General features: G+C 44.2%; 1 protein-coding gene across 4 annotated transcripts in view; it reads left to right on the top strand.

The window, feature by feature from the left end:
* The window catches only part of Nfkb1 (nuclear factor kappa B subunit 1), a 115015-nt gene that overhangs the window by 29877 nt on the left and 57564 nt on the right, over positions 1–27574 (top strand). For 2 of the 4 annotated variants that reach the window (XM_087635126.1, NM_001276711.2), the window contains 2 exon segments: positions 2924–2961; positions 6321–6419. In XM_087635126.1, the coding sequence (XP_087491252.1) occupies positions 2924–2961; positions 6321–6419 (137 nt within the window). 4 annotated transcript variants of the gene reach the window in all.

The raw sequence follows: 27574 nt of genomic DNA, 5'->3' as shown, positions 1-27574 counted from the left end.
CTCAGGAAGTCAAACGTGTTCACATCATGGTGGTGTGGGACTTGTTTTCTCCAGAGCGTTAGGGAAGTGTACAAGTGTATTGCTTTCCTACTGTAACTGCCCCTTCTTGGCACTAGCTTTTTGCCTCTGTTTCAGTGTGTTGTCTGGTTTTTATAGTCCAAGACGGACTGGGCATTTTGTTCAAATTTTAAAGGAGTAGGAAGGTTATCTACACCAGTATCCTCTAGTAATTTTCTTGTGGATTTTTTTCCCAATCTTTTCAACTTCTTAAAATCTCAAACTATTGATATTTCCAACCCTGTGTTGGAAACTCTCTAACAAGGGACAGCTGTTAGATCTGTGTCATTTTGCTGTGATTTAATTTTCTTTTTACACTGGAAGATCATTTTTTTTCTGGCCCAGAAATGTGGCCAACAGGTTAGTCTTAAAACAAATATATATGCATCAGACCCAGTGTTCTACTTCACTTTACCTTGGATGTGCTCTTCTAAGGATAAGGATTGTCTGGTCCCCACCCACACCCCCAACCCCATATGGAATTTCACATACATAAGGAAAGTCTAAAAACATTCCCAAGTATCTTCAGTAGGGCTGTTAAGAAGGAAGCGATTTGGAGCCTAATTCAAGGATGTTTCCTTTGCCTCCATATTTCAGCAGCATCTCGTCCAAATACTGCTTTCTTTTTGGCCTGGCTTCTTGGTAGGCTCTTTTGGCCTAGAAGAAATGTATATTGTTAATATTGTCATACAGGGTGTATCATATTCATATGTTCCCTATCAGTTTTATTTCCTCAGAAAAGTTAAATTCTAGCAATTTTCTTTTTGAAATTTAAAATTACAGTTACCTTTCTACAAGTTTAAAGTGCCAAGGGGTGAATCTCATGCGATTCAGAAGAAGGTAATTTGCTACTTTACTGACCAGCAGTCACCACCCACTTGCCTTTCTTGTTTAGCTTAAATTAGGTTCCCAATTGCCTCCATGCACAGTTTCAGTCTTCAGTGTTATCTGATCAGTCATAATATTGAGAAGATAAAATACATTCTCTTTGAAGTTACAGTTTATTAAAGTACAACCTGAACTTTTATCTCTTCTAAAAATTAATTATGCAAAATAAGGCTTAAGCTTCAGCCGAAAGAGTGAATTTTCAAATGAGCACAGAAGTGTTCTTCTAGACTATCTTCAGCTTCAAGTCTTAACTTTCTTTTTTTTATTCTTTTTTTATTGATTATTTTATTTACATTTCAAATGTTATCCCCCCTCCTGGCTCCCCCCCTTGAAACCCTCCACTCCACCTCCTCTCCAGCCTCCACGAGGGTGCTCCCCCACCCACTCCCACCCCACCACCCTAATCATTCCCCTACACTGGGGCATCAAACCTTCACAGGACCCAGGGCTTCTCCTACCATTGATGCTTGACAAAGCTATCCTCTGCCACATATATAGCTGGAGCTATGACTCCCTCCATGTGTACTCTTTGGTTGGTGGTTTAGTCCCTGGGAGCTCTGGGGGGAGGGGGGGCTGGTTGGTGATATTGTTGTTCCTCTCATGGGGTTGCAAACCCCTTCAGCTCCTTCAGTTCTTTCCCCAACTCCTCCTTTGGGGTTCTCGTGCTCAGTGCCATGTTCTCAGTGCTCAGATCCACATCTGCATCAGTGAGGCTCTAACAGAGCCTCTCAGGAGACATCCACATCAGGTTCTTGTAAGCAAGCATCTCCCAGCATCCACAACTGTCTGTGTTTGGTGGCTGCACATGGGATGGACCCCCAGGTGGGGCAATCCCTGGATGGTCCCTCCCTCAGTCTCTGCTCTACTCCTTGTCCCTGCATTTCCTCAAGTCTTAATTCTCATTCAAACAATATAAAATATCGAATATGTTTGTGTGTTACACAGCTATTGGTTGTCATACTGTGACAGAAAAAAACCAGCTGAAGTCCTTAGGGAATTTTTTTATCATAACATTTATATTTAGGTTCTCAGAAGTTGTGAATACTTTTGAAATTTCAAGTCAGATATCACTGGGATATAAATTGAGCCTTTAGGTCCTTTTCACAGTAATTAATTGGCATGCATTTATCATCAATTACATTATTTCTGGTATTTTTATCCTAACTCTGGGCTGCTTTAGATCGTAGTTCTTGTGAGAGCACACTGCTGGGTATTTTATTCTATCTGCATCAAAAGCTATGAATAAGATGCCAGGGGGAATGGTCCGTGCTTTTAATACCAGCACTTGGCAGGAAGTTCTCTGTGACTTTGAGGCCAACTTTGTCTACATTGCGAGTTCCAGGCCAGCTAAGGCTACAAGATGAGAACCTGTCTAAAACAAAACAAAACAAAGCAGGCATGGATAATGCAGAAAAGTTTTTCAGGTCTCACAGATGGCAAGGAACAAGCCAGTTAGGCAACAGTGGCCATACCTTGGCTTGAGGTAAGGGAAAGACTAGAATTCGGTAGCAGTGTTAGAAGAGGCAGGTGGCCCAGGGTCTCCCTCCTGTAGGTTTCTATCATCATTTAATACTGAGCAGTTCTCTTTGAGGAAGGAATATTGTTGTCTACAACAACATGTTGTAAAGGCCACCTGGCACCCCATAGCACTCAGAGGTGCTCACTGTGGTCAGCTGTATTGGTACCCTAAATGCTTGCTGAGGCAGGAGACTGCAGGCTGCAGTGCACCATCGCTATTCAGAAGAAGCCATTTTATTTTTTTATCTTTATTCACTTAGACTACAAAACTGCTCTTAAAATAAGCTAAGCTTAGGGGCTGAACGGGTATCAGTAAGTAGAATTTCACCTATAAAATTGATTTGAAATCTCTGTTTAAAACATAATCTGGGCATTTGGTTTGCTTTATGTTCCATATGAGGTTTCAGATGTCTCACAGTTTCTTTTGGTTTTCTTGTGTTGTGCTTGTTTTTTTTAGCAGATGGCCCATACCTTCAAATACTAGAGCAACCGAAACAGGTAAGAATACAGGGGCTGGGTGTTTGGTAATGTTGCATCTAATGTTAAGGCTCAGGCACTGAGTAATAGTAGTTAAATCCGATGACAGAGGTTGGGTTTTTATCAGAGTGATCAACAGCCTGCCATGTTACGCAATGACTTCCTGTGTCTGCATTTTTCTTAGGCATTCTTCAAATGGCCTTGAAACATCGGTTAATTATAAATCCTTGTTAGTCCGTCTCTCTTCCAGCTTAGCTGATCAGAGGCTTCCAGGGAAGGACTGGTGATTTTCATTCATTAGGAAATGCTCACACACAGGTTCACAGCCACTCTCTCTCTCTGTTGGTCATGCCCACGCCCACAGGGTGCTTCCCTGCCTTTAAACTGCGTATCTTAAGGCAGTAAACGCACTGGGAGATAATTAGAATGGACACGGTCCCTCCACACTCCTGCTGGCTGCAGTCCCAGCCTTTTATTTTTTATTGTTTTATTTTTTTTATGGTTTTTGTCTGGCTTTCTCTCCCTACTAAACATTGGGCACAATAGTTCTAGACTGAAATGGTCTCAGAACTGCAGATCTATGCGTTAGGGATTATGCAGCTCTAGTAGTGTAAGAGAGAAGAGAATCTTCAGTCTCTGCCAGCAGAGCGTTTCCATTATTATGGAGTGGAAGCTATGGTATAGCCTCCCACAGATGAGAACCACGTCACATCCACGTGGCGCTGAAGAACTATATACCTGGCCTAGTGAGCTGTGTCACCCGGTGCCTTTACTAGGCTGTTCCTTCTTGTAACCCAGGAGAGCGGGCTAACACATTGTGTTGTAAAACACTTACTGCTAAGACGTGAAATGCTGAGAGCATGCAGTGCCTGGCTGCAGAGTTCTGATGTGGCCACAGGTTAAACAGCAGAGACATCTTCGTCCTGACTACGCTGGTCATGTAAAGCTGAAATCAGATGGAAACGTTTGCTGTAAAGACAGGAATGCCACGTGGAACTCTGGGGCATTGTTCCCGTTGCCTCCTGACCACACACACACACACACACACACACACACACACTCACACACTCATATACTCACCCCACATACCACACACACTCACACCCCACATACCACACACACTCATACCCCACATACCACACACACACACACACATTCACACCCCACATACCACACACACTCATACCCCACATACCACACACACACACACACACACACACTCACACACCCCACCTGCAACACACACACATACACACATACACACATACACACATACACACACACATACACACACACACTCACACCCCACATACCACACACACACTCACACCCCACATACCACACACACACATACACACATACACACACACGTGTGGGTGCTGGGAATTGAACCCAGGTCCTTTGGAAGAGCAGTTAGTGCTCTTAACTAATGAGCCATCTCTCTAAACCCCCCTTCAAAAATATTAAAATCACATTGATTTTTTTTCTAATATATAGTCTCTCTCCCACTGTCCCCACCTCTGTGTGTGTGTGTGTGTGTGTGTGTGTGTGTGTGTGTGTGTGAACTTTGAGAGTTCATACCCTCCTACTATGTGGGTCCTAGGGATCAATCTGACCCACTGAACAATGTTGCCAACCTCAGAACCTAATTTTTCTAAACAGAGCACTATGATAAGAGTTTTAATATGCAGTTTGTTATCATGAACCCCAAAGTCATAAGTACTTATGATATATTTGGACAGTTAGTACAGTTCCAGAATTCAAAATTTAATTCATTATGTGTGAATATATAAAATCTTATGTGTGCAAAACATCATGTGTGTTTGCCAGCCTGATTTTATTTTGATATCTGGCTTCAGTGAAAGTAAGAAAGTTGTAAGTCAGGCTTTTTGACTGGATGTGTGAGCCTCCCTGAGGTTAATGACTCATTCTAAGTAAATGGAGTTTCTGAGATGGAAAGGGGTAGATAGTAAACATTTAATTTCAAAATACTAGAATTAGAAATATGTCCAGAGCATTCATTTTAAGACTTCTTATATTTTGGTTGTTATTTAATTTTAAAAATTAATTTACTTCTGAGACGAAAATGCCAGGAGTCATTCCTGACTTCAAACTGGTGATGGGTTTCCTTCTTCCACTTTCCAAGTGTTAAGATGGCAGGTGTGGGCCACCACATCCAGCTCAAAAGCATCTCACCAGCCTAACAGAACAGGGAAAATTTCCATCCTCATAATAAATGCTACTTTGTATAGGACGTTCAATATTCTTATTCAACCACGAATAACACATAGGTGTCCGACGCTATACAATGAAATCTTGTTGGTTACAGTGTTAGACATCACTCTCTATGAGGTATGAAAGTGTACAGGTACATGTTTTTCCAATGCTACAAAGAAGTTTTGTGATTAAAGATAATTTTTTTTATCTTTAATTTTTTATCGTTAATTTTTTTGAGTTAGAAATGTTCTTTCTCTTGGAGGCCTTTTGGACACAGATGATGGAAATGAATGAAAGCATGGATTACATATCTTTAGACTACCCAATTCCATGACAGTGTTACCTGTCTTTGGTGTTGTGTTGTGTTGTGCTGTGCGGTTTGTGTCTTGTTTCCTTTGGAGACAGGATCTCACTGTGTAGCCTTGGCTGACCCCAGACTCGCAGAGCTCCACCCCCATGCCTCTGCCTCACAAGTACTGGGGTACAGATGTGCCAGTTATAAACTGAAGTTGTGTCTGAATTTTCTCGGTTAAGTAGATCCCAGTTCTTATGGTTAGCATTGGGGAGCCTGCTGTGACACATGCTTTTGTCTACTTTGGGGGTGATTAAGTTCAGCATTATCCAGTCTGGAACCTAATTACGTTACTATTAACAAAATTAATGTTTAAAGACATGTTCATGGTCCAGCCCAGTCCAGCTGGGTTCAGAGCAGATGAAGAAGTTCCTTTAAATAATTAGCCTACCTTTTACTGAAGGCGAACTAGAGAGTGGTGGCAGCCGATGAGTTGAAACAAACTATCACCTGTGTCCCGAGGCTTAAACTCTTCATCATTCATATGAGGAGCTCAGGTGCCTGGCTTCTCTGCCACTGCTCAGTGCACAAACGCCGGCAAGCATCATTTTCATCATGGCTTTTAGAGAGCGCTTCTCATCTGCTTTGTTGTCTCCTGCTGCTTTGCACGTTTAGAGACCGGTAGGTAACTCTGTCATTAACTCATTGTCGTTAATCACTACTTGTGTTCACCTCTGCAGAGAGGATTTCGATTCCGCTACGTGTGCGAAGGCCCGTCCCACGGAGGGCTTCCCGGTGCCTCCAGTGAGAAGAACAAGAAATCTGTCATTAACTCATTGTCGTTAATCACTACTTGTGTTCACCTCTGCAGAGAGGATTTCGATTCCGCTACGTGTGCGAAGGCCCGTCCCACGGAGGGCTTCCCGGTGCCTCCAGTGAGAAGAACAAGAAATCTTACCCGCAGGTCAAAGTAAGTGTGGAGTCCGCTGCTCTCCCCGCCCAGGAGCAAAGCCAAGCGGGGGTGTTTACATGATCATTATAAATTTTAAATAGAAACGTATCTCGTGGAAATGACAAATTATCAAACACTATGAACGCTTCCATTTAATTGAAATGGTTCTAACATCAGCTAAGAAAAACTTAACTACCTCTCCAGTGATCTTAAACCTGTCTTTTAATCTTCAAGTTTTTAAATATTCTCTGATGTTTTAGTAAAACCTTGAGTATAGTATATACCTGTAGTCCTTGGACTTAAGAGGGTAGGGACTAGAGTGTCAGATATCCCAAGCTAGCCTCAGCTAGATAGCAAGTTTCAGGTCAGCCTGGACTATGTGAGACCGCTGTCTCTTAAGAAAACCAAGAAAATAAAAGATGTCTTTGAGACAGATTCCAAATACTGGGTTTATAGAGATTTCATGACAAGGCATTTGACAGAATATGTGGAATATATTAATTATTTAAGATCATAAATTCAGACCCAAGGGATGGACTGAACAGGTTGTGAACAGGCTTATCTAACTGACCCAACGTAAATACACAAAATACCACTAGCATGTGCTTCCTAAGGTGTTCTAGGGTTTAAATGAGGAAATACACTTCAGTACTCCGTAGACATCCTGACAGGAACCGCATGCAGCCATTCAGAGTGCGTTCTAGAACGTGGGGAGCAGAGGGAGGTCGGGGTGTTGGGTGCAGTTTCGCTGTCTTTGGCTTTTTACAGTGTTGATTTAATTGAGAATATCTTCCTCTAGTTCAGAGTTTTATTTGCCTAATCCAATGTTGGGTTTCAGAGACTGACAATTTTGCAAAGAAACAGTTAAAAGCGTGCAAGCAACTTACACGTTTTTATTTATTCAGTAATTCAAGCTTAGACTCAATGTTATCAGCAGTAAAAGTTAGGGCCTCTCTTCAGCCTCTCTTTCTGCTGGCTTGTGAACTCAGCAGCTTGAGCCCTCAGCCTGGGGGATTTGTCTTCAGTGGTTTTGCCTCCTAGGTTGCTGTCCCCCTTTTCACTTTCTTCCAGGATCAGGCCTCCCAGGTCCCTGCCCCTCTGCCTAAGACAAAAGAGTCACACTGGGCCTTTATCTTTCCGGTGAAACTCAACTCCTGGCCTGGATTCTATGAGTCACGGTTTCATTTTAAGACTCTTAGCTCCAGTTGTGGAATGGACGGGGTTTTTCTTGGTAAAGTTTATTGGACAAAGAAGGGCAGCGGTTTTAGTTCGCAGAAGGCCACAGTTGTATTAGGCTGTTTTTCAGAGAAATCAAACCAGTTCAGTGGAGGTGGGTGGATAGGTGGTTGAAGGACCGTAGGGAAGGAATGAGAGGAATCGGACTCGGCTGTCATGATTGTGACACAAAGTGTCGCTCTGTGGCGTCTGTAAAATGTCCCCAGGAATACTGGGAATTCCAGCACAGAAGCCTGAGCACCACGTAACTGATGGGACTCAGTCTAAATCTGGGAGTGGCAATGCTAATGCAAGCCCTTTCGTCTGATGCCCTGGAGGGGCCAAAAATGAAGAGTGCCCTCTCACATTATGGTGGGGCAGTAGAAGAAGGAAGGAGAGGAATGGCTTTTTTGGTTTAGCAGGGCTTCTAGCTGACTGGAGAGGTCTGTCCACACTGAGGGTATGTCTTCCATCAGTCCAACATACTCTCCAGTCTCCTCTGGAAACACGCACACACCTAGGAGGAAAATGTTTTGCCGGCTTTCTATGTCTGCCCAATGTAGTTGACTGCACACCTAAAATTTCCCTCAGGACAGTCCATGGCTTCCAGGCCTTCAGAAGCTAGGTGAGGAATGCAGAGCAGAACACCAACAAAGAAAGCATTTATTCCACATCACTGAGGGGCCACGTGTTTCCCATCTGTTACGTCTTGTTACGTGTATTAACAAGAGGAACTGAGACTTAGGCTAGCTGGCCCTCTTCAAGGGGTCAGGGCTTCTTTGTCCTGAAGCTCACTGGCACTCCCCTGTAGAATGTGTGCAGCTGAGGGGCCAGGATCAGGAGCTTGGGAACAAGTCATGAAGGACTGTGGTAAATCAAGCAAGACAGGGAGGATGAGAATTTTGAACAGCAAAGAAGAAACGGGGACAGAAGTCATCAGGGGGTCAGATCTAGAATTCTCTACCTGTGTGTGTCTTGTACAAATGTTGTGTGCATTTATGGGCTCTTATCTGCAGCAGGGTCCTTGAGCATCCTTGTCAGCACTGATACTGATCTGACCGTAACTACTTAAGAACTGATGCTAGGAGAAGAAGTAGCCTTGGTTTGGTTTGGTTTTGTTCCTGCGTTGGCCCTCTAGCAAAAAAAGAAAAGTGCACTTTGTGTTCTATTCATGGACTCTTTCCTTCTGTGGCACTGGAATTCTGTGGTCTGCCATGCATGAAACACGGGAGTGTCTGTAGAAAGATGCTTCCAGTGGTATCGTGGAATTACCGCCCATCCACCCATAACCCGTCCCAGAGGTGGGCGCATGCACTTCCTGAGAGCCACCTTCCATAGCCTTGCACACGCAAGGCCGTGACCTGCAGGAAGTATGCTTCAGGCTCATCTTTTCTGCACCCTCCCCGGCAGCCTCTGTCTCTCTGCACTCAGGCCTTTCCCTGCCCGGCCTCTTCAAGCAACCCTCCCGGCTGTCCCTAGGGAGCCACCCTGGAAGGTTAGTGATTGGTGTGAGGTGAAGGTGACAGTGAAGGTCTAGGGGCTCTTGAGAGCTTTGGGACCTGGTTGTGACTTAAGGCTGCAGAAGCCGAGCCATACTTCACGGAGCCTGTAAACTTCGGTTTTGACTGTTTGAAGCATCAAGTTGACTTTCAAGCTAACTCTGGGAATCTCCCCAAACCCAGCATTTCCTACTAGAAGTTTGTCTGTGCTGTGTACTCTCCGTCCTCTATGGTAGACACTGGAATGCTAGGTCTGCTTTGCACACCCACCTCCCCGTACGGTTCCACCTTCTCTGGAGCTCAGGTGCCTGTACTGTGTGCATGGAGAAGTTGGAACCTCGTTAGCTCTCTACGCTCTTGCTGTACAAGGCTTCACATTCTTTTTATTTCCTCTCCTTATTTCTATTAATCTCTCTGAAGTTACTGATTCCTGTGTCCTCGTGGGTGTCGTTAAGTTCTCTTCAGATTGAAGCATTTCTTCCACTGCCTTCAGTAGCTCTGGTTGGCGAATAGTCTCTTTCGAACCAGTTACTTCATATTTCAAAATATTTTAAGCATATACGTTGCAAAATTCTATATAACAAACTCAGTGTACCAAAATGTAAACTTAATAGTGATATTTTTGCCTGTTTGCTGTTTGTCTTTCTGTCTCTGTCTCTCTGTCTCTCTCTCTGTCTCTCTCTGAACTACAACACAGTTACAGTAGAAGCCCCCACTCAGCCATCGCTATGTCCTCGTTCCTTTGCCCATAGGGACAAAACCACCGTTCTGAACATTCTTTATCTGAGGTGCTTTTCTATTTTACCATATAACTATGCATTCATATCATATATTAAAGTCATTTTCAAGAAAGTTACTTTTTACTAACTTTAAAAGTTTTTATTGTATATGGTGGCTCCTTTTCAAACCACATAAGGGTTAAAACTGGGCCCCCAGAAGATTAAACACCGATTGCTCTAATCCTGTCTGTTCCTCTTTATTGTCTGAATAAAAATGCCTTCAATCACAGTGTGGAATTTATGCTGACCCCTAAAGCCAAAGTTTATACTCAAGGGGAGTCTAGGGAAAATAAATATGCAAAATTTAAGGAAGTTTTCCGCTTTTAAAAAAACTTTTGAGTAATCCATTGTCTAGCCTCTACCTTCTCCCTTCAGTGTTTGCTGGGTTCTGATTTCATCTGTGGCTCCTAGGATGACAAGCAAGAGGGCAGACGGCCTCCTCTGGGCCAAGCCTGTCACTGCCTGTTCTTGACTCAGCAAGGAGTGCCAGGGAAGGCTCACTGCCCTCCTTTTCCCGAAAGTGGTGCAGAAAAATTTTAAATCAAAGTGTCTTCCTCAAGCAAATGGAACAGGGCCAAGGGGAGAAGCCACATGTGGCTTCAGGAATGAGTCTGCAGCCCGTCCTCACTTGCTGCAAGTCCTTCTGTGTTGGGCACCTTGTGTACATGGCACATCGACATTAGTGACTTTCATTTCTAAAGTAGTTATCTGTAGTCATCAAACATCAGGAGCTTGGAACACAATAGTGTAACCATTGCTAGTAGCTGCTTTGCTGCCCTTCTCCTGGGGGTTTATATTTAAAGAAGGGGTCTATTGGAGTGTTTCTATGAACAACAGCTTTTGGCCCCTCTCTTTGACCCACTGTAAAGTCTGCACTCTAAGTGCCTCTCACTGAAAATTCCTTAATATTAAGTTCCTGTCAAGGTTAATAAAGCCCGGCTGATCTGCTGTGGGCTTGAGGATATCACATATCTTTGCAAAAGCTCCCTTTCCTTTGCACAGACTTGTCTGAATCTGGAGGCTTGCCATCCTAAAGATCTAGTTGGAATGCTAATTTTGAATAATTTAGCCTGATCCAGTTACCTAACATGCCAGGGGGAAAGATCTCTACAACGGATTGGGCATGGATTCAGAACCTAGTTCGTAGCTTTTATTAGAATGTCCTTTGACACTCCTAAGTGTTTGCTATGCTCAAGTAAAAGAAAATAGCTACATTCCCTACCGACACTATAGTCTGTGCTTTGTAACATACAAACACACAGATACACACACACACACACACACACACACACACACACAGACGCACACACAGATACACACAGAAATACACACACAGATACACACACACAGATACACACACAGACACACACACACACAGAAACACATACAGACACACACACACAGAGACACACAGATATATGCACACACACAGATACACACGCACGCAAACACAGATACACACACACAGATACACATGCATATACACGTGCACACACACACACACACACACACACACATGCATGCACGCACACAAACACAGCTTACTAAAACAAGGGCTTTGTAACCATGGATCCTTTTGTGGTTTCAGAAAGGTTTGGGACTTGTGAGTTTACATGTAGAATTTTATGTATGCATATACTTTTTCATATATGTTTAAAAACATATTTTAAAGACTCAAACATGGGTAAGAATAGTGCTGAAGGATACTGGCTTTTTGACAGCAGCTGATTAAATTGATCTCTACAACTTTGGGGGACTTGGGGGCGAGAGACTGGATCTTATTGTGTAGCTTAGGCTGGCCTTGAACTCACCATCCTACCTCTGCCTCCGGAGCATTGAGGAATTCCAGGGATGCAATCATCTTGAATGCTTTCTTCTTTTCTTTTTCACTTCGAAACTTTACATTTACATTTCTTTTTACCCATTTACCAAGCACTTCATGTTTCTCAACATGTATTTCAAGATAGTTGTTCTTTAGTTTTCTATTGACTGGAAAAGATATGAGATTTAGTGCCAATAGCCAGAAAAGGGGAAACTTCATCAGTCATATCTCTCTCTCTCTCTCTCTCTCTCTCTCTCTCTCTCTCTCTCTCTCTCTCTCTCCCCTCCCTCCCTCCCTCCCTCCCTCCCTCCCTCCCTTTCTCTCTCTATCTCCCTGCCTTTCTGCCCTCTCCTCCCTCCTCTCTCCCCCCCTATCACTCTCACCTCTCTTTGGAACTGATTAAATATGAAGTCATTCATGGTTAAAAACAAAAAAAGAAAAGATAATCATTTTGCTAATATTCACTCAGCACAGTGACAGGTCTGGCCCAACAAGGAGGTAACATCCTCTGTGTGAAGTAGTCTAGACTTTCACTATATTTTCTCGTAAGTAGCCCAGAAGTTTTTGCAATTGCCTCCATGAATAAAATACTGACTTTTTAAAATAGCTCTTTAAACTAGTGTTACCATTAGACAGTGAAGAAAGCTACTCCCTGAAGGAAACTTTTGATCAGGGAGAATTGATCCTGGGAATCAGGAGAGCCAGGCGCCTTTGAGTTGCAGGTAGTCTGATTTTCCAGGCCTGGTCTGGTGGCCTGCCTCTACCAGCTTTCCTCCTCCACACCCCCATGTTTCTCTGCATCACGATTGTTCTTGGGATGCTGATTCCTAGAGCAGTGTTCAGTCTGAAACTACCTCTGACCAAAGTGGTCTCTGGTTGGAGAGGATTAGTGCATCCTCCATTCAGTTCAGGAATCCTGGTTTCATAAAGTCACACATGGAAATGGATGTTGATGAGGCAAAGTGAGCAACCAGAGGCCTTACAGGCCTCACGTGTCTCCAGCCACCTTCTCCATAGTCAGGGACTTCTCAGTCTTCGGTGGGTCCAGGGGTGCTCTGCTGGCTCTCTTGTAGTCCCCATCTTTCCCCTCACCCTCTACGTGGACTCCAGATCAGAGTCTTCCAAACAACGTTTGCTTTCTTGTGGTCTAATGGAGGGGAGCTGGAGGATCCGGGCCCCAGAGCACCCAACAGAGGATATGAGGGGAGCTGGCGTTCCCAGCCACACTTCTCCTTCAGCTGTCACAGCACTGCACAGGAGCGGGGTCTCCAGCCCCCGTTTCATCCATAAGGAAGTGGAAGGCAGACAAACCTGAAGTGCTGTGCTGGGGTCTCACTGCCATTTGGGGGTGAGGCCCAAGTTGAGTGATGTGGGATCCCATGCTTTTTAATTAAGAAGTCCTCTATTAAATATATCACCCAAACCAGGATTTGGCTTAAATCCTCAGGTCTAAATAGTTTTGTTAATATTTATTTCTCAATCTTCACAGTTACTAAAGATAATAATAAGTTATGCAAGTAAATGATTCATTATAAAAACAATGGAAATTTTTAATGATTTTTCTCATTGTTAAGAGCTTAAAGTTGCTCAGATATTGTAATTTACATCTACCACACAGATGGCCAGAACCCACACTCGTAAGCACATAGAACATTATAAATTATAATATTGTTTGTGTCTAATCCCAGCATCCTTTAGATCTGTAGTTCATCTAGTGGCCAGGTTCAGTGGTCATTCTTGACCACTAGTATTTGTTATTTTGTAATGATGATATATTCTAGCATGATTGAAGATGTGATCATATCATCAAAGAATATTATATTTCCATATTTTTAATGATCAATGAGAGCCTGCATGACCTGAAAATCCACTTAGAATCAAGCATGAAGACACTCCCTGCAGGACCTGAGACAGCTGTGTAGGCAAAGGCATTTGCCACCGACACTAACAACCTCAGTTTTATCCCCAGATCCATGTGGCAAAGGAAAAGAGGGATTCTCAGTTGTTCTCAAATCTCCACATGTGTAGCATGCACTACCCACCCCAAGCCAACAGTAAATAAATGTAATTTTTAAAAAGACAAATAGGATTCTCAGTTATTCCTTTCTAATAATTCAGATATCAGTCTCTGTGCAGCCTAGGCTGAAGCAAGTGTGTGCACTTTAAACAGAGCAAACCTTTTCTATAATGTATAATTAAACTTCTAAAAAAATATGGAAATGTCAGTTACTTGAGGGAGGTAGAGGCAGAAAGATCAGCAAAACGTATATATGAATATGTCATAATGAAATATATGCCTCTGTATGCTATTTTTAAAGCACACACAGACATATAGAGAATCAGAGAGAGAGAGAGAGAAGAGAGAGAGAGCACTCAGACACTCAGATGTTATTAATGGAGGAATTTAGAAAATACGATAGGATATTCATGGATTCTGGTGTCATTCCTATCCTAGAACTAATTGCTGACCTAATTAATTCAAAGGCTTGGTTTCTAACTGCCCCTTAGAAATAAGAGTTAAGGATTGGGTCCTTCCTGTCTTGGGTATTGAAAACTGTTAAGGCAAGAGCCTGCCGTCATAGGGCTGCAGTTTCTGTTGTGGGTGACCTGACAGTAACAGTGAAGGGGCAGGTTCCATCCAAGACTCCAAGGAATCAGACAGTGGGATTATCTCTCCAGAGAATCAGGCTTGGCTCTTACAGACAGAGTTCGGGTTTATACATCTTGCATCATCTAGAAAACCCCAAGTCTAGAAGTGAGCCCAGGTCAAGGGATGGGCTCCATTCCGGGCAGAAGGAAGCCAGATACAGTCTTTTCAATGACTACAAGTAAGACACATGTGAATCTAGCCAGTATGACTGTCTACAGACCAGGGGAAAGCAGGATAAGTCACCAACCTTTCCAGGTAACTGAGTTTTCAGTTGCTTGATAGAGAAGTACAAAATAGGTTTACTTGTCTTAGAGAAGACCTGGGAATAGAAAAGAGACTGGAAGAATATAAGACCAAATATACATTTTTCCAAACACATATCATTGAAATGGTGTAGGCATCAGAAAAATAATCACCACACGGGAACCTGGATAATGAGGTTTCTCGGAGGGACAGAGCAAAGAGTTATCTGGAAGGTGAAGAGCCGACGGTGTCTAGCCGAAGTCCTGGGAGACGCTAACACAGCTGCGTGTGTGTGCTTCTCCATGTACAGCTCCCAGGTTGGCACGCAGTACTTGGCCTGTGGACAGCATATTCGTGGTGTTGAGCACCAGCTGTGAAGTCATTGCCAGCCTGGGGTGTGATGTTACTGCCTAGATTTGCATTGACTCACAGTGCTATTCATCTTGGCTGAGCTTCAACTTCTTTATCTGTAAAATGGGCACAGAGAACCACCCTTAGGGAGCACATGGGTAAATTCCGTTGTCCAATGCCAGTACACGCTTAGCCTGGAAACACAACTATACCTGTTTCCATGTAAAATTTCATGAAATCGGATACCACTCCAAAAGCCTGTGTTTAGAGGTGACACACGATGTCTTAGGAAGGTGGCAGAAAACAAGAGGACAGAAAAGAAGTGTGTAGTTTTGTTAAATCCCTTCACTTTATCCTGGTCTAATTTGCACAGCGCTGTATTCCTTTCCTACGTTGTCTTAGCAAATAACTACATTATGGGTCATTTTTTTTTTTGGTTCTTTTTTTCGGAGCTGGGGACCGAACCCAGGGCCTTGCGCTTCTTAGGTAAGCGCTCTACCACTGAGCTAAATCCCCAGCCCCCATTATGGGTCATTTTTAAACAACAGGGTTTATTGTCCCAACGTCCTGAGGCCCAGAGTCCACAGCTGAGTTGCCAGTGCTGTCTTGCTTTCCCCAGAGGCTTCAGGGAAAAAAAAATCAATCCTGCCCCTTCCAGCTCTGGGTGGCTGGCTGTTGGCAGTTCTCGGCAAGCTCCCGCTTGTAGTGCCTCTCTGATCTCTGCTTCTGTCTTCTCAGGGCTGTTCTTCCTGACTTTGTATCTGAATCTCTCCATCCCTTCCCTTAGAAAGGCACCAGTCAGTGTGGTTAGGGTTTACTCATATCCTGCAAAGCTTTATATTATGTAACATGTGCATAGAAAGTATCTTTATGGGAAACAATTTATCACCTTCTCTTGATCTAACTTTGCTCACTGGGTTAGCACCTACGATGTGATTTTGGATTATTGATATTTTAATGAAATCTTGAAGTAGTATGTCCGCTGTGTAGCAGGACCTCTTCTTGACCAATCGCATGTGTAGAAAGTCTGTATGTAGATGAAATCATGTTCTGAGCTGCTGCATGGGCCTGAATCCTGGAAGATACTCTTCTCTTCACTCACTGCAAGTGCGATGGGCAATGGTTACAGAGCGTTCCCACGTGTGTGCACTTAAGGGTCATGTCGTTCCGTGCAGCACTCAGAAAGAAACATGTGTGTACCATGTGCTCCCTTGTGCACCTTTCTTATAGATCCAGGTAGTTGAAGAAAATCTTTCAGGTCTGAGGGAATTGCATGCTGGGTTTTTGAATATTGTATTCTAGTGGATGGAGGGTGTGCTAGTATTAAATGTCTGACATCGGGCTCTTGGATGACACTATGAATTGTAGCATCTGCCAGTTTCCTTCCCACAGAAAATTTCAAGTTGCTAACGTGAAGTCAACTGGCTTGCAAAAAAAGGGAGAATTTAACCATTACTAAATTAAATTAACTCTATGAACAGGTCAACCTGTTTCTAACATACTACTTCAAGATTTCATTAAAATGTTAATAATACAAAATCACATCGTAGGTGCTAACCCAGTGAGCAAAGTTAGATCAAGAGAAGGTGATCAATTGTTTCCCAAAGGAGATACTTTCTATGCACACGTTACATAATATAAAGCTTTGCAGGATTTGAGTAACCCATTAGCTGTCCGTGGAGACTTCATTGTGCGATGGTTAAAGAGAGCTGTGGTTTGCTGGGATTAAGGTTGTTGAGAAGCAAAGCCAGATCTCATTCCCGATTCTGCCACCCGCAGGTGGTGCGATCTTCAGAAAGTTGCTGAAGATCTTCAAACTTGGTTTTGTTTATGAGATGAAAATAGAAACAGCTACTTTGCAAGAATATTGTGTACTTACGTGAAAAACTGACCTCTTAAAAAGGCAGCTGCCACAGTTCATGGCACATCTGTAGCATTAGATGCTCAAAGCCAGGAAGATGCCTGTTATTTTCACGAGAACAGAAATTTGTGGGCACTTCGTTAACAGTACCTAGAATGATACCCGGGTATAGCAGACAGCGGTGGTTACTTGTACAGTGAACAAGGGGTCAGTGTGCAGAAACTAGAAGAATCATCTAAAGGAGCTCTGGTGTGCCCACGGTGGACCTAAGCAAGACACTGGAGTGGCCACCAGGGCTCCACCTGTCACTTCCGCTCACGCATCACCAGCCTGCTCCTCCTTTGCTTCTCCAACCTAGCACGACTATCAACCAGGACAGCCACACCCCAGCCTTGGCTGTACATACGCTGTAATGTAGATCTTAGGCATAGCACCAACCTTTTCCAGGTTGAAACTGGCTTCTCTGTCTTAGTACCTAAACCTACTCTAATTGTCCAGTTGCAAAATAAGACAAAGAAACTAAAAGGGCTTAAGCAAAATAGACATTTGTTTACTTTAAACACTGAAAATTCCGAGGGGAGAAGTAGTAAAAACCAAATTCTAAGAAATCCGTAGAAAAGCGTTCATTGGGCTTTTTAGCATTCCGACTTCTACCTTAAAGGCCACTCAGCAGCAGCAGCAGCAGCAGCAGCAGCAGCCTCACTGGGAGGACACCTGAGTGCCCAAAGCTGACATCAAAGCCTACAAGATCCCCAGCTGGCAGCTCCTAGGCCTCTGTTGCTCTGAGCTGTCCCACTGCCTGCCCCTACAGCAGTGGGACAAGGGATGGGGTAGAGCCCTGGGTTAGTCAGTCCTGTACTCCGCCTCCGGTTCTGAAAGTGGAGTTGGTCACTGACTGTGACCATGTGGAATGAACCGAGGTTACGAATCACTGAACAACTCTATAGTGAAATGCAGGGGATCCAAGATCACAAGGACCAATTCATTCTTCCACCCCGTGGTCAGCCGGCAGTTTCTGAGATCTTCCTTCCTAAAGTTCTGTAAGCCTGGGTTCTTCCCTTGAGAATGACTGCTCCATGCCACTCCCAATATGAAACTTTTGTTTAAAAAACAAACCAAAAAAATTTTTATTTATCTACAGATGTCACTTGTGTTTAATAAAATGTCAAGACACAAAGACATAGATCGTGAGTGCCCTTCTGTCCGAGATTCCTTTCTTCCCGGGAAAGGAGCACTGTTAGGAACTTCTCAAGTGCACTCCCAACCATGCCACGTGTTTACCATGCATGCATGCTTAAACCTGCCAGCACATTTCTACTCACGCTTCCACATGCGTGTAAGCGTCAGTCAGAGCTTACGCCCACACATGTATTGTATTCTACTGATCTGTGAACGATCCATCGCTCACTCTGTTCACTTTCTGAGTCTGAAATTTGCACGGATTAACAGCAAAGTCCAGAGCTGGCAAAGCCAGATTCGAATCCAGCTCTGTCCCCTTAGTAACTGTGTGACCTTGAGCTAAATGACCACCTTCTCTGTGCCCCTATAGAACTAGCAAAAAGAACAACACCATGCCTCACAATGTTAGTGTTGTCGGGAATGTTAAGAGAGTTGGTGTTGTAAAGTCAGTGTCTGGCCCAAGGAATTGTTCTGATGTTGAACTTCCTGTCTGTCTACCGAGGCTGCACCATTTTCTGTTGCTGTTGGGGCTGTGCTGTCTTCTCTAAGCTCCCAGGCTGGCTTCTGTCACAAGCCAACCGTAGTAATACTGCATGATCGTCATTTCTCCCTTATCCTGAGGTCTTTGTCACTTTGGAATGTTTTGTTATTGAGATAACCTTTAAAAAATCCATATTCATTTTTATTTTATGTGTATGAGTGGTTTTGCCTCTGTGTGTGTGTGTGTGTGTGTGTGTGTGTGTGTGTGTGTGTGTGTGTGTGCACCATATGCATGCATTGCCTCTGGAGGCCAGAAGAGGGCGTTGGAATCCCTAGAACTGGAGTTGCAGTTGGTTATGAGCGGCCCACGTGGGTTTGCTATAAGAGCAGCAAGTGTTTTTAACCACTGAGCCATTTCTCCGCCCAGAGATACCATTTTAAAATACAATGTGTGGGTTTGTTTTGTTTTGTCTTGTTGAGACTGGGCCTTACCATGCTTCCCTAGCTGGCCAGGAACCCACTATATAGACAAGGCTGGAATGGGACTCACATGCCTGCCTCTGCTTCCCAAGTGCTGAGATTAAATGCATGTGACGCTGTGTTCAGCCTTTCTTAATACAGTGTTTATGCTCTTCGAGAAGTCATAAGAGAGATTTTCATCATATTCACTGCTCTCTATTCCTCCTAACTCTTCCCACCTCCTCCATCTTTCTTTTCTTTTTCTTTCTTTCTTTTCTTTTCTTTTCTTGTCTTTCTTTCTTTCCTTCTTTTCCCACCAAGTCCAATTTGGGTTGCATGTGTACTCATGGATGTGCGACCATCCACTGACCTACACATGTGGGGGTCGGAGGACAGCTTTCTGGGGTCTGCCTCATCTTTCTTGTTTACCTCTGTGATGCATGTTCCAGACTTGCTGGCCCTGGAGCTTCCAGCTGGCTCTCCTGTCTCTGCCTCCCATCTCTCTGTAGGTGCATTGGGATTATAGATGTACATCCCCTAATAGGGCTTTGTTTTGTTTTTTACCAGGGTTCCAGGGATCAGACTCAAGTTGTCAGGTGTACATGACAATGCTTTTACCCATGAGCCTCTGCGTGGCCCTGGATGTTGAATTTTTTTTTATCACAGCTTTATGTGACTCTTTGTTGTATCATTTGCTTCTTTTTCTTTCTTTTTTTTTCCTTTTTTTTCTTTTTTTTTTCTTTTTTCAGAGCTGGGGACTGAACCCAGGGCCTTGCGCTTGCTAGGCAAGCGCTCTACCACTGAGCTAAATCCCCAACCCCGTATTATTTGCTTCTTATATGTTTAATGACGCATCTTTCAACGTGATGACCCTTCCCAAGAGTTTGCCCTGATTTGTTCCCAATCACTAGCTCACTTGAGTGTGTTCTTGGGAATCCCTTCCTAATGGGCCCCTGTGGACTCTGATGTCTGCCTTACTGTGTCTTGTGCTTACTCAGATGCACCCCTCCTCCTCTCTAGACCTTACTTCATGAGCACAAGAACTGTGTCTTATTAGATTCCTTAAAACTGTGCCCAACTAAATTCCTTTTCATTCTTTGGGTACTCAGTTATTACCCCAGTTGGCAATAAAAATAGACCATTAGGAATAGACATCAAAGGAAACACACCATCCCTGCTCATCTCATACTGAGCTCTTGCTGTGTCTCATGGCAAAGCTTACACAGCTCCACCAAGGAGGTGATATTATCCTAGTTTTCAGAACGCTTGACTAGAACCAGCTTGTCTTTCTACCTCGACCCTCCTGGCTTTATGTACGTGTGTGTGTGTGTGTGTGTGTGTGTGTGCGCGTGCGCAGCTGTTGGGGCTGTGCTGTCTTCTCTAAGCTCCCAGGCTGGCTTCTGTCACAAGCCAACCTTAGTAATACTACATGATCATCATTTCTCCTAATTACTTTCTCCAGCCTAGACTTCTCTGAAATCCAAGCTTCAGGTCCAGCTAGCTACTTGGTTGACTTTATCATTTGGGTACCTAGTAGGCTTACCAAGCCCAAAGCTGAATTCTTAATTCCCTACTTGAAGCTGTCATTCTTAGAAGATAGCAACACATCCTCCAGTTTCTCAGACTAAAATGTCCTGGAGTTATTCTTGGCTCTTCTCTCCTTGAGCTCCATTTACGATCTGCCCTACTGGCTATATCGTCAAACTACTTAGAATCTAATTGCTTGTTTCCCCCTCCACCCCTTGAGCCCTGGTATAAAAACATCCGCCTCCTGATGCTTGCCATCTGCATGGGTGATTCTTGTCTCAGTCAGATATTATTGGTAGACTACAAGTTTATGGTTTTCTGTTTCTATCAATTTTTTGTTAGTTGGCATTTATAGTTTTGAACTTTTCAAAGTAGCTTTCTCTTCTTCACACTCGTTAAAAAAATATTTTAGAATAGTTTAAATACTTCTAATCTAAAAACTCGAACTCAAAAATGCTCTGAAAGAGCCAGGGGGAAATTAATGACTCAGTGGGTAGAGTACGTGTCATATAAGCATGAAGAGCAGAGTTCGAATCCCCAGAACCCACATGACAGTTCGATGCAGTACAGTAGTGCAAGGCTCTGTCATCCCAACGCTCCAACTCAGAAATGGGAGGTGGGCACAGGAAATCATGGGGCAGTTAGTCTTATATGCAGTAGGGGTTGGGAGGGAGAGCAGGAGGAGGGAGGGAGGGAGGGAGGGAGGGAGGGAGAGAGAGAGAGAGAGAGAGAGAGAGAGAGAGAGAGAGAGACCCCTCCCAATCTCAAATAAGGTGGGAGTTCACAATTTTAGAAATGGCCAAACTGTAAAGTTTATACAAGCTGAATTGAAAGTCTCTGAACTCTGAAGCATGCTTGGTCCTAAGCGAGTCCGCTGAGCGCAGTCCTGGATCCTCGTCTCATCTCATTCTGCAAGCCATGCACCATTCTTGCCGTTATTCACTATGATGTTCGAATTGTGCTAGTCACCAAGCAGTGGAAGTGTTGCATGCCAGCTCTCATGCTCGTTAGACATGGCTCCCTGTCTGTTAACACTCCTGACATGTTCTGGCTTCATCCTCTGTCTTCCTGCTCAGTCTTGAAATGGCTCATGTGTCCGAGAAGCCTGATTCCTCCTAGCAGAGCTGCCGTCTCTGGATTTTCCTTAGCTTCTCTCATTGACGTTTTGTTCAAGTCTTGACTTCAGAGCCTTTTTCACACATCTAATCTGGCTCCTCTCCCTTCCCTAGCTGTGTAGGACCTACTCAGCTGACTGGTCCTACAGTGCTTCTAAACACACAAGGAGATAGTATGGCTTCAGAGTGACTATGCCAGTATCAGCCCTAGCAATTAACAAAGAGTTAAGTTTTTTATTATTATTATTATTATTATTATTATTATTATTATCATTATTATTTCTTTAAAATCCAGCAAGGAATAATCAACCAGAATGGTATTTTCTTGGGCTATATTTTTCCTTCTAGGAAACTGCATTACCATTAAACTATGGGGTTAGAGTATTTTGTTTATATTGAACCTTAAGTGCTTTCCTATTCATGCTGATTTTGTTTTTTTATTTTTGAATGGTGGCGTGTATCAGCCTCAGTTACCTTTCATCTGTGTGAGATAAACTGGACCCTTTGGGAATTACTGTAAAGTCAGTTTGTTTCATTGTCTTTTAATCAGAGTCATGAGAGAGAGACAGAGAGAGGGGGGGGAGACGGAGGGAGGGAGAGGGAGGGAGGGAGAGAGAGAGAGGGAGGGAGGGAGAGAGGGAGGGAGAGAGAGAGAGAGGGAGAGAGGGAGGGAGGGAGAGAGAGAGAGAGGGAGAGAGAGGGAGGGAGGGAGAGAGAGAGGGAGAGTGTGTGTGTGTGTGTGTGTGTGTGTGTGTGTGTGTGAGAGAGAGAGAGAGAGAGAGAGAGAGAGAGAATCTAGAATGGTTATTCGAGAATCTGAACCCAGTAAGCGCACATCGTCTCACAGGCTGCCCCGTTTTCTCTTTTGGAGCCTGCTCATCCTTCCTCACATTCACAGAGTGCATTCCTCTATAGTTCTCTTGGTAGGCTTGGTGCTGGCTCTGTGGTCACACACACAAATGAGATTGTTCCTCCGCCCCAAAGTCAGAGAGTAGCAAGCAGCGGACATGTACGAGATGATGTTGGGTTGTTTCCTGGGAATTATGGGAGGGTGCTCTGCAGGGGGATGCATATGTACATGTGTGTGTGCCTGAAGTGAGTTGAGTCCTCCTTCCTGAAAGCACTCCTACTGTGTAGTCATTCCCCACTTCCAATGGTGGAATGCCAAGGTTAGGCAACTGGTGCGCTTCTCACACTGGATGTCAGAGAGGTGGCCCCTTCCCAATGCTCGTGCCTCACTGTTAGAGAGTGGGTCCATCACACTGCTTGGATAAGGCTTCTGGGTTAGTGACAAGGGGGAGAGAGACTGGAGGTCCCTGCTCTGGCCCTTCAGAGAGAACAGACTCCTCCAAGCCACTGATGTCATCCTGGAGAGACAGAGCCAGCCATCAGCCCCAGGGATTGTTCCTAACCATTTAACAAGTCTCAGCCTTAACATCTTTACGGTTCTTATCAGGTTTTTTTTTTTTTTTGACAAGAAGTGATAGATAACAAATACTTTAAACTCAAATTAATCTTGAAAACTGGAGCAAAGTGCCAAAGTCTTAAGCCTTGATGTTGAACAGAGGCGCACACATCCAGAAAACTAATGGATCCACACAAGCGCAGGGCAGAGGGGTGACTCAGGAGCAGTGCCAACAGAGAGTGGAGTTGATGTTCTCAGTAAGAGCCAGCAGAGGCCCACAGCTGCCAGAGACGTCACCCCTCCCCAGTCACAGTAGTGGGAATACGGTACGATGGCCTCATGGCCACCCTGTAGAAGGATCACACCAGGTGTGTGCTACCAAATGTAGGCAGAGCATAGGCATCGGCTATGAGTGGGTGCAGATCAGGATGGCGGTGTGACTACACTCGTCTTTCTCACACGGGAGTAGCTGACAGGATGGTCTTGGTTGTCCTCAGTATTTGAATAGCTATTATTAGAAAAGGTGAAATGTGTCATCACAAGATGGTCAGGGGAAAGAAGGGGCAGTGAACTGAAGTCCCAGGAGACACCAGCTTCCTGGGAATCACAGCTGCCACAGGACAGAGTGAATGTGTTGTCACTACAGTCGGTGGCTCTGTCCTGACCTGAAAGACGATAGAGAAAGAGAGGGAAGTTGACTGGGCTTCTGCTTTACGGTGGGGAGTCTCTAGCTCTCGCGCCCCGTTTTATGTGGCTTTAGACAGAGTTTTGCTTAATAAATCATAACTTGGTAACAAGGGCTGATCAAGATTCGGGTACAAGGAAGTTATAATTTTATGATCGATAAGAAAAACAATAGATGCTAGTGACTTGCTGGCCATTCCCTCCCGGGATCAAAGTGCATAACTTACTCTGTACACTAGCGTCTCAGTTTATTGACCCAGGCCAAACAATTTAGTCACAACCAGAAAGGGTTTGGTTTGGTCCCGAAAGGCCAGGCATATAACCATACCAGATCGTCAAACAACTTGCTGACGTTATCCTAGAAATCAACAGAAGTTTTGGTGTTTCCCCCTTCCTACCTTGGTTGACATCATGCTATGTAGACAGCATGCTGTTTTGGTTAACCTCAGTCTGACACACAGATTGTGATTTCTCTTCTGCCATGCTCCTGTCTGGGGACGTAATGTGACCGATGAGGTGTCACCAAGAAGTAAGACAAAATTTCCCAGGCCTACTCACTGGTAATTCTCTTTATTTAGTAGGGGTTTTCCACAGGAAATTGCAGGAGCAGAGTTGAAGTGCTCTTTGTCTTGTGTACTTTCCTCCGACTTTTCACCTTCCCAGAGTGGCCCACTGTCCCTTGTAGAGCAACTGTATTTACCATGCCACTGATCAAGGTCAGAATGAGTTCTGTCAGTCAGTCAAAGCCTGACTGCTTCTCTGCCGTGGACTTCTGTAGATAGAATCTGTTTTCCAAACATGAAAGCACATAAACAAGGGCTGAAGATACGGCTTAGCTGTTAAGAGCACGTCCTACTTCTGCAGAAAACCCAGGTTCAGTTCCCAGCACCCACATCAGGCAACTCACAACTGCCTGTAATTCCAGCTCCAGGGGATCCAAGACACTCTTCTGGCCTCTCATGTGTACGTGTTCATACATAGTCACACATACATTCATAATTAAAATAAAAAATCTCTTAAAAATTAAATAATAATATACCCAGAGGAGTAATTATGTGCCTCTAAGAAGAAATAAATCGGTGATATTAATCCCAGATAAATTTGGACATCACAGAATCAAAAATGTTTCTGATTATCCTAAATTAAGATCAAAATCATTTTAATGGAATTCTGGAGAGATGGCTCATTGGCTAAGCTCTTCTCTGTTCTTGTAAAAGACCCAGGTTTAGTTCCCAGCACCCTCAGGGCAAGTCACAGACACCTGTTGTTTCCGTTCCAGGAGACCTGACGCCCTCTTCTGGCCTCTGCAAGCGCTTGCACACACATGGTGCGCACACAGTGTTGTCTGGGAAAACAATTATATACAAAAATTAAAAGTAATTTTAAATTATCATTTTAAGATTAGGATACAAATTGTATATTAATCACGTCTGTTTCCAGACAGGGATTCTGGACTGGTTTAACCTAACATGTGTTTTAGACGACTTGGTTTTGAAGTTTACACAGACTTTTAAAACTTTGCTTAAAATAGTTAATTATCTCTTCATTTGCCTGTTTTGTCCCCTACCGCCCGTAACCAAGGCCTTGCTGACATCCCCAGAACAAATAGTCCCTTTGTTATCAGCACCGAGCTCCCTATGGTGGAGCCTTCACTGGAGTCCCTGAAAAGAACGATGTTGAGTACCAGGTCTCAGCCTTGATGGGAAAAAGTTGGTATCGTTGCCTAACATAAAGGTTTTCTTTGTCTCTAAATTTTGATTTTCCATGCTATCAGAGGCCCCCTTGCAACAGGTAATTTGAGTGTTGATTGTATGTTTTCTCAGTTTGTAGTCGTGGTTAAATGTACTTAAAATGCTCACAACTTTAAAGCTAAATTTACTTGATAAGGTTCTTTCCAACTCAAATTCTGTGATGTCCGGCTCCTTTTTTTTTTCTTTCATTTTGGATTTGTGATTGTTGACCATTGTCCTATATGTCTTACATATATATTTTAGGGGACCATAGCATTTTAGAGCTGGAAGCTATGTTAGCTGCGAGCTAGGACTAGACATTTTGCAAAGGAAGCATTAGGAGACCAAAGTAGTTAGTGACTCAAACAAAATTATAGCAGTAGTTCAAGACTAAAACTCTGACTATTTACAGAGGACGAAAGATAAAATGTTATCTGAAAATTTTTAATGCCTTTAAATAGTGTGTGTGTGTGTGTGTGTGTGTGTAGTTTTTTACCCCAAACAAATTAAAGCGTCCTATAATTTTGTACTCATATATGTGGTGTGTGTGTGTGTGTGTGTGTGTGTGTGTGTGTGTGTGTGTGTAGAGAATGAGAGAGAGAGGAGAGGGGGGGAGTTAAATTTTTTGGTAAAAATAAGCTCTGATAAGATCTACATGACACAGAATACAAAATGCCTTTGGTATAGATGGGATCGTTCTCCCGTTACAGCAGAATGGAAATTTCTAGACATTCTGTAAGTTTGAGAATGACAGTTCAGACTTGTTATGAACATCCATTTATTTTCCTCAAACCTGAAATCACAGCTGGAATCGTAGACATTTTTCCTTGACCTAGAAACATAAAGGAATGCCGCATAGCTGGCGTGGCTCTTGTGTGAGGCTGGGGGCAGTTCCTAGTGTGAAGCTGGGGCAGTTCCTAGTGTGAAGTCAGAGGCAGTTCCTAGTGTGAAGCTGGGGCAGTTCCTAGTGTGAAGTCAGAGGCAGTTCCTAGTGTGAAGTCAGAGGCAGTTCCTAGTGTGAAGCTGGAGCAGTTCCTAGTGTGAAGCTGGAGCAGTTCCTAGTGTGCAGCTGGGGCAGTTCCTAGTGTGAAGCTGGGGCAGTTCCTAGTGTGAAGCTAAGGCAGTTCCTAGTGTGAAGCTGGGGCAGTTCCTAGTGTGAAGCTGGGGGCAGTTCCTAGTGTGAAGCTGGGGGCAGTTCCTAGTGTGAAGCTGGAGCAGTTCCTAGTGTGAAGCTGGGGCAGTTCCTAGTGTGAAGCTGGGGCAGTTCCTAGTGTGAAGCTGGAGCAGTTCCTAGTGTGAAGCTGGAGCAGTTCCTAGTGTGAAGCTGGAGCAGTTCCTAGTGTGAAGCTGGGGCAGTTCCTAGTGTGAAGCTGGGGCAGTTCCTAGTGTGAAGCTGGGGAAGTTCCTAGTGTGAAGTCAGAGGCAGTTCCTAGTGTGAAGCTGGGGGCAGTTCCTAGTGTGAAGCTGGGGCAGTTCCTAGTGTGAAGTCAGAGGCAGTTCCTAGTGTGAAGTCAGAGGCAGTTCCTAGTGTGAAGCTGGGGCAGTTCCTAGTGTGAAGCTGGAGCAGTTCCTAGTGTGAAGCTGGGGCAGTTCCTAGTGTGAAGTCAGAGGCAGTTCCTAGTGTGAAGCTGGGGCAGTTCCTAGTGTGAAGCTGGGGCAGTTCCTAGTGTGAAGCTGGGGCAGGTCCTAGTGTGAAATAAGGGGCGGTTCTAGTGTGAAGCTGGGATGTTCCCAGTGGGAGAATGATGCCTTGTCTCTGGACCGTGGGAAACCTGCCTCCTGCGCTGCCCTGGTGGGGTTTGCTGATGGTGACTTGTGAGGAGCTCGTCCTCCACTCAGTCTCACTTCTGTTTTATCTAGAACCAGCCGGGACTATGTCCCACCCAGCCTGCCACCTTAGCCAGGCCCCAGCCCAGTCCGAATGTCGTTTCCCAGGGTTTAATTATGGGAGTTGAGTGTGAGACTTGAAGACTCTTGAGCATGTCTCTCCGTAAAGGACGACTCATTGTGTTTATAAGTGGAGCAGCCTCGGGGAATACAAGGGTTTCCAAAGAATTCTCTCAGAAATTCCAGTGTCCAGTTAGTGTTTCTAATTTCAGTTCCCAGCCAAGGAGATGATGGTACAGTTTCACAAGCTGATTGGCCGCATGTGCTCACCTTTGCTGGGTCCCAGA

Source organism: Rattus norvegicus, chromosome 2 (genome assembly GCF_021556685.1).
Source record: "Rattus norvegicus strain SHRSP/BbbUtx chromosome 2, alternate assembly SHRSP_T2T, whole genome shotgun sequence".
NCBI classification, from domain to species: Eukaryota; Metazoa; Chordata; class Mammalia; order Rodentia; family Muridae; genus Rattus; species Rattus norvegicus.
Note: the sequence above shows the minus strand (reverse complement) of the source record. Positions and strands in the feature narration are given on the sequence as shown.